The sequence below is a fragment of the Populus alba genome, chromosome 1, assembly GCF_005239225.2.
Source record: "Populus alba chromosome 1, ASM523922v2, whole genome shotgun sequence".
NCBI classification, from domain to species: Eukaryota; Viridiplantae; Streptophyta; class Magnoliopsida; order Malpighiales; family Salicaceae; genus Populus; species Populus alba.
Window position 1 is genome coordinate 39,437,532 of NC_133284.1, and position 8,007 is coordinate 39,445,538.

At 34.2% G+C, this 8,007-nt stretch overlaps 1 protein-coding gene across 3 annotated transcripts; it reads right to left on the bottom strand.

The window, feature by feature from the left end:
• Nucleotides 1-926: 926 nt before the first annotated feature.
• On the bottom strand, nt 927-7,576 carry LOC118036568 (protein REDUCED WALL ACETYLATION 4). 3 transcript variants are annotated; one of them, XM_035042290.2, is made up of 17 exons: nt 7,276-7,572; nt 7,143-7,187; nt 6,905-6,996; nt 6,176-6,313; nt 6,021-6,077; nt 5,862-5,934; nt 5,559-5,717; nt 4,796-4,945; nt 4,405-4,660; nt 3,894-4,009; nt 3,724-3,810; nt 3,533-3,621; nt 3,285-3,347; nt 3,107-3,163; nt 1,774-1,870; nt 1,515-1,673; nt 927-1,288 (listed from the first exon to the last, which is right to left on the bottom strand). In XM_035042290.2, the coding sequence occupies exons 2-17, from the start codon at nt 7,173-7,175 to the stop codon at nt 1,283-1,285; spliced, it is 1,632 nt and encodes a 543-aa protein (XP_034898181.1). In that variant the 5' UTR covers nt 7,176-7,187; nt 7,276-7,572; the 3' UTR covers nt 927-1,282. The 3 variants fall into 3 exon arrangements, with proteins under 3 accessions (XP_034898181.1, XP_034898180.1, XP_034898179.1); XM_035042289.2 differs by having other exon boundaries at nt 4,405-4,945; nt 7,352-7,576; XM_035042288.2 differs by having other exon boundaries at nt 4,405-4,945; nt 7,276-7,575.
• Nucleotides 7,577-8,007: the final 431 nt, after the last annotated feature.

Sequence of the window (8,007 nt, forward strand, 5' to 3'; positions counted from 1 at the left end):
TAAATTAGATATGTTTTCCATCTTTAATTAATTATGGACTTGATGTTTATTTGGTGGTGATTTTATAATTTCCATTCTTTTAAAAAGCATTTAGAAGATAAATTTTGATCAATTTTATATTTCAGTTTCTATTATTTTGAACACATACATTTTGATCTTCATATTTCTTCACGCGATGTTTAAATTCATGAAGATTGACGAGGGGGTGGAGATAGATACAGAGAGAGAGAGAGAGAGAGAGAGAGAGAGTGCCTCCAAATACCATTCATGTCACAAAAACTAATAATTTTGGTGTGGATGTGTTCTCGTTAGAGAGATGAGTCTATTGGCGTTGATGACTACCATGAAATAGTAAGAAAAATTATATGGAGGCCTGAAAATATATTTTAGTTTTTTCATTCATTAATTCATTCTATTTATTTATTTCTCGAGTGGAAAAAAATTAGTTTTGAGGTTGGAAATGAGTGGTTAGAGGTCATTGGAATTTTCTGAAGTTTTTTTCAATAAAAATGATGGGCCAACAGCTCTCGACTTTTCAACAATAATATGGTTGTCGAAAGTAGCAGACAAAGAAAGCATTGTCTTTTGCAAACACCATCGAAGACGATGACACGCTCGATCCAAGTGTTTTTGGGTTTTCTATTTTTATTTTTAATTAGAGCGAAGAATAAAGATGACGAGGTGTTCACGGTGAAAAATCAGGAATTTTGTTTTATTTTTTTTTCCTAGTTAGGGTATTTGTTTTATTGAAGGGGTATTTTACATTACAATTTAACCTAGAGAATAATAAAAAGATATCCTAATATTAATTACAATTTAACCATTGAAGAACATTAAAAAAAAAAAAAAAAAAATAGAGAGGTAACTTGCTTTCAGGTTGTTTAAATTTTTTTTTTTTTCCAGAAAATATAACTGCACCAGACAAGTAACAAGACACATAAAAATATTTCCATTAGAATTGAATCTCAATTCGTTTGTAGCAAAACAGCAAATCTACGTCACAGGAACTACAACTTTCATCGTTGGATAAAAAATCAAAAAACAGATAAGAATATATGGTGATCTGTGTAATTAGAAAAAGAATCTTCTTCCTGTCATGCCTCCATTCCCAAACCAAATACCAAGTCCAGGATGGAAATGGAGGGCTTTTTCTTCAACTTTGTTGAATGTCTTCAGCTGAATCTCTGAGCATCATCTTCCAAGTATCCTTATTTCACTCTACTCGTCTCTCTGTACATCCAACAGAAAACTTCTATGTAGTCTCCTCTTTGGTCTTCATTTTTCAGGCCTGTATTACAAACTTGTGTCAATTGAACATCAAATGCAGGTAATGAACATCCAAGTGAGACTCGGAATAATAACCAAATCGTAACAAAATTCCATCGGCAGATAGACAGCTATTGATCATTACATCTCACTACCCCAACCATCAAGCATCTTGTACGGTTGGCTGCATAATTCTAGATCATCACAAGCTACCAGATTATTCTCAAACACGGAAGTGAGGGGCTTACCGGTGAATGAGGGATGTGAAGGAGAATGACAGCAACACAGTACAAACACAGAGAAATAGCAGCCCCAGCAACAGAATTGTAAAACAGCCGCTTATTGTCTTTTGTGGGTATGAAAACTGTCTTTAGTGTATTGGTCAATTCAAAAAGTCGATGAGAAACCTGCAGAAGCAAGTAAAGATAGCAGCATAAGGATAAATATAGTCTTTGTTACTACCATTATTCCTGATATCATTATGTGGTCAAGAACAAGTTTACTTACTAGGACATAGATGGCTGTTGTAAGCATGAAATTCAGTAATGGATATTCTGGAATAAAAGAAAGGAGCCACTTGGGCTGTCCATTGGGCATGTCCGATCTGCAAATGCAAGACAGGAAGTTAGAAATGCATTTCTTTCTCCTCACTCTATCAAAATAGATATCTGTAAACTCGTGGAATTCTTTCCCCTCCGAGTGTTTTTTCTCATGAATAGAGAGACTTGCCATTGTGTTAATAAATAAGGTTTTTCTTTTCTGTGAATTATGCATATTCATGAATTTTTAAACTTTATAATTCTTCACAACCTTTACCCATTGAAGCGTGCATGAGGTTTCTTTAAACATTAGATCAATATGATTTAAAAAGAGAACCTGTGTGGAGAACAAGCTAAAAAAGATGATAGACATATCAACAGAATAGAAGAAAAGAAGAAAAAAAATAGAAGCTGCTACCTTGAAGCCACAATCTACAAGAATGATTAGGCACTCAAGAATGATCCCCTTCCCTTCCCTATCTTATTGATTATTTTCATTTTCAGTTTACAAGGGTTGATCTTCTGTACTGAATTTACAAACTTGTGCTCCCTTCTTTTAATAAAATTACTTTTCCAATAAAAACCCATACAAGAAACGCCTGTAGGACAGACCAGAAGCAGAACCCCAATTGTAATTCTTGCAAGGATATTTCTAATATTTTAAATTGCTATTCCATTAGCCCCAAGTTCTTGAATGCAAAAACATAGTCACAAATTTGTCTGGCCACTTACTGTGAAACTAGTCAGAAATGTATTTATTAAAATGTTCTCTGTTTTGTTTTAATTATTTAGATATTTAATTATACAGTACCAAATATGACATTTTCTTGACACTACTACTTTACACCCTTTTCTCACACAAGCCACTTATTGCATGTCATCTTCAAAACTATCAACATGTTGCCAAAGAAACTTGCAATTGATCACACGATTCTTAAAGAAGCCCATAGTCCATCACTCAAAAAGGTATGTGGAAAGATGAGCATTTGATTATTAAATAACATGCAATGTTTAAACATACAACCTAGTTAGAATTGCTTTATAAAAAAGGTAACATCCAAATTGGATCAATGTTAAAGTCCTATAATGATATCATGGTTGGATTTCTTAGTTGCATTTCACAGCGCAATTGCTGGTTTAGTGGTGTCTTGAGCTTTGTGAGGGTGCCCATAAAAACTATTTTAAGGATTCTATCTATGATTCAAATTCAGTAAATTATCCAGGCTGGTAGAATGAAAATGGAGAAAAACATAGAAATAGAAAAGTAAAAATGAAAGAAACCAAATAGTTAATCCTCAAACCTCAGCCAGATGTGGAACTGTGAAATATAGGTCTCCAAAGTTATCTTGCCAAGCCAACTGTGGATTTAAAGTAAACAAATTAAGGTTAGTGCAAAATTAGCATGGTTATTCAAACAAAAAAGGCAAACCATGAGAAGTCACTGCCAATAAAAACATATATACAGGGAAGATAACATACGCAAAGAGAGTCGAAGAGACATTCCGGAGCTGCTGAGTGCAATTCCGCAAGCAAATGTAAACACTGGATCGCACAATGTAGATATTATAATAAGATGCTGGAAGAGTAAATTAGACAATATTAAGGACACATTCTGCACACCATTCATAGATGTCCATAAGTGTCCTTCATCTGTAATAAGTTTCTTAAAAAGGGAAAAAGGAAAGTGCGCACAAACACCAATATATAAATGTATCCTTGATACATACGTTATGGGAATCCAAGATGTGTAGGGGTGGTACTTGTTGTAAGAAACTTTGTCCAGCTTGTATATATATTCATACCACAAATAACCAACCTTGGAAGGAAAAAGAAAGAGATCAAACCATCACCAAAGGATGAAAAATAGATTATAGAAAATCTAACGGTAATAATGTGTAGAGAGAGTCATGCAACTCACAGATACTGAAACAGCTACTATGCCTGTTTTGATTGACAGTTTCTTCTTGGTTTCAGATTCCTCCAATTTCTCCATCCACTTCTCAATCTGAAATCTCAAGACATTTTGAGATTTTAGTTGTTTGGGTAGCAAGAAGAAATACTTAATGTGACCACAGTTCAAGTAATTACATTGGGGTGAAAATATGCATATATCATCCCAATGATCCATATATAGCGATCAAGTCCAGATCTGAAGTGCCACTCATGCAGCCTAGGAAGGTCTGGCTTTGCAGGATCAGAATAGCCTGCCATAAAGATATAACTATTAAGCACATGCAGAAGCAGGAAAGCAATCACGATATTGCAACTGAACTTGAATCTTGACACTTAATCAAGCTAAATTAATCAAATTTCCATTGTAAATAATTCTAGAAGAAAAAATTTCTTTCTTGACAACAAAAAATAAAGCATAAAATTAAGTAACAAGAGAGATATACATGCAGAACAACAATGGAGACTAATTAAGGCCATTAAAATTATTACAATAGAAAAACAACAAACAGAAGATAAAAAAAAAAAAAATGAAAAAATCAGCGACATTTTTAACTCCGAGTCTCATCTCATTAAAGTGCACACAGAGTTGAAGTTCACCAAGCAAATGATTACGAATCAAAACAAGATAAATATGTAAGATACTAACCCAATAGGAAAGTTAATGGACTCCAGAGAAAGTCAAAAACTCCAGGGATTTCCCAAATCAAGATAACCACAAGAAAGCATGAAAGAATCTTCACAGCCATCACTGAGCTATTCTCGTTATACTTGTTAAAAATACCGAGGGCTCCATAGACCATTAAAGTGAATAGAGTGTGCATTGGGCAAATATAATACAGCATGTAGTCATTGTTAAGGATAATACAGCAAAATGCCACAAAGAAATTGAGCCGCCACATCATCTGCACCAAGTAACATGCATTTAAAATCATTTTTATAAGAAATGTATACCAAAAGCAAAGAAAGAAAGAAAAGAAACATGGCATATAACATGCTATTGTGAAATAATATAAGGTGTAGAGAATCAGTGATATGACCTGAGAAAAGCGAGCTACGCTAAAATCCTTTCTAATGTAATAATAAGAAAAGTTGCCAAATCCAGTCATCCAAACATATGCAGCAATAAAGATACGTATTGCATTGTATATCTCTGTTGCGGCAAAATAATGGTACATCAAAAATAGGACCTGTTTCAGAAGGAAGGAAAAAAAAAGAGTTAATGTGGCCTTAGACTTTGCAGAGCTATTTATTATACACAACAAATGCAGCAAATTATTCTATATACAGAGCTAGCAATGTAAACAATCTCTAATATCCAACAAACACATCAGATTGCCACATATGACTAAGGATTTTAATGAATAGCAATCTGATTTCTTTGAATGATTGAAAGAAAAATCATATTGCATTCCACACAAAATTTTGCAATTTCTTGGGGAATTTTTTATCAGAATTGGCATACACTAACTAGAAGAATAAAAGATCAAATATTTGAGACAGATTTTCATCTAGTCAGTCTGATATCAAAATAACATTAATAAAGAAGTGAGAATAATCACACTACCTGTGGCCATATGAAAATACATAGCATGACTAAAAAAATATGCCACGATAATCATATGCAAATTTGGTGTTACAAAAAAGAATTCCAATCTATAAGTACAACAGAGGAAACGTGCAGGTGTACATTTTGTTCTCTGCAGTCAACCAAGCATAGCTCAATACAAGTTTTAGAACTTTTACGAATTTTGCAGTCATAAATTTCTGTACAAGTAAAAAGCTTAATCAAGAAGATATTACCTGCATCCATCCTTTCCACTCCTCAGTCTGATGCCGGTTAAGGTAAAGCATGGATTTTCCAGTGAAAGCTGACTTGTCAGTATGTTTCCTCAATGAAGTCATTGATGAGACTATGATGAGAAGAATATATAGGAAAACAAAAAGGTCACGATTGTAGCTCTGTCCAGAGAACATCAAAACCAAAAGTAAAATAAGACGGGATTAGCATTAATATACATGAGCAGATTATTTCATTGCAAGCAAAGCTGTCAAGGATGAAATCATGGCAAATAAACACATGACCAATGGACATGAAATAAGCACCTTGGTAGATTCTCCCAGTATATTTGTGCGATCACAGATATAGAAGTACAACAAGACTGCCCCAAACTCAGACCTGCAAGAATTTGTACAGTAAAACTAGAGAAAGCAAGGAAAACCAACAGAAGCATGTATTCATTATCTAAAAAGTTTATGACTTACATTGCTCTCAAAGTTGCTCGGTTTTCTAGCAAGAAAGAGTCATCCAAAGTCATAAACCTGGATGACAGTTAGGTACAGAAGTTAAGAAAAAAACTTTTATGCGATTCGTATATAAGAAACTCCATGACAATACTGCATATAAAGTGGCAAGCAACCTAATTAAGTTCATTTTGATGGCAGAACTATGAAATTTGGCAGATGCCGATCTAGGGAGGCCTCCCTCCAGCAAAACAGCCCGATCATCTTCCTTGATTGTCTCCTTCTCCAAGTCAAGCAGATTATTATCTGAATGACTGTAATCCAGATAAGTCACATGGTCAGAATCAGAAAGTTTTGGAACATATATTTTCCAACGTAATTAATCTGTAAATAAGATATCAGCACATGTGTGCCACAAGTAGAAGAAAAGTTATTCAATCAACATCTAATTACACATCACTAGCTTAGATTCTTTTGAACGCATGAAAGTAGCATGGGTTATACAGCATCAGCAAACTTCAAATAATGGCAACTAAATTGACACTAAACGGTCTACTCCAGTTAATCATCAGTTACACACACTATCATAAAATAAGGGCCATCACTCCAATCTTAACTAGTTAATTATTTATCTAACCAGCTAATCCACACGAAACAAGTATCTTGCATAGGCTATAAACAGGAGGGCTTATGCAATTTAAAACTCTCTTCAATATAAAGACGGACCAAGCAAGCATTTGGAATCTCCGTAATCTTGCCTCAACAAAGAAAGACTTATGTTCATTAGCATTTCCCCCAAGATCAGTGTCAGTTCATAGATATATAAAACCAAATCTAAAGTTCACCATTGGTAGCGCAGAATAGACAAGAAATTAAAATGTGATATGAAGTAAGAGGAAACTCACACTTTGTGAGGGGATGAAGTTTTCTTATACTCTAGGAACTCTGAATATATCCATGCAACAAAAACTGGGATAAATCCAAGCAAAAACGAAACCTGGTACATTTCATAACAACAACCGAGCAAAGCCTCTCTCCGTTACACACAAGTTGAGCAATAAATCAATGAGATTGCGTCTGTAATACATAAAATTCATAATATAAAAAGATAAAAAGAAGAGAAAATGCTTAAGAAAATGGAACCTGTCCAGGCGTGATAGGGCCCGATACCACCATTTTCGATCGATCCTAAATCGGCAAACAACAGGATCAATTAAACAGGATCTACGAGAATTATTCAATTCAAAAACTAGCAGAGAGAGAGAGAGACGAGTACCAGAGAGAGGGCAGTTGGTGAAGGTCAGAAGGAGAAAGGAAGATCTAAAGGCATGATAAGAATTAGCACCACTTACAAGAAATTATAAGCCGAACATAACAGCAACAGAAAGAGAGATCTGTATTTTGTAAGCAAAGACTTTGCTTCAAGAAATAGTAAAATATGATATAATTTAGAGAGACAGAGGAGAAGTCTCTCTCTCTCTCTCTCGCTTCCTTTCTTTTTCTCAACCACCAAAGCTAGCCAATGGTCCGTTGTGATTGCGGTGGTTCGGTTTCCTTCTTTCTTTCTGTTGCCCAATTGCTTTCAATGCTGGTGATGTATTGACTCTATTTTTTTTTATTATTATTATTTAAATTTGAATAAGTGGTTATCAAACGACAAATTAATAAATAAATGACTACCTTCCTGTGGTGTGGTTTAGTGCACTGTTTTGTGGAGAAATAAATTAATTATATAATTAAATCAAATCATTTTTATCTTTTGTTTCTGTCCTTTCTTGGTAATGTCTCCTCCAACCATGTTCAGTGTTACCTAAAATAATAATTGGTGTGCGTGTTTTACTCGAGCTCAATCTACGGTAAAAGGTCTTTGGGGCTATAATAAAATTACATTTGTAGTTTTTGGTCCAAAACATTAAGCATATCTTGTGGGAGTGTTAATGCTTTTTGTATACATTAAAATATATTTTTTATTTTCAAAGTCAACAAAATATTGACCGGTTGACAAAGG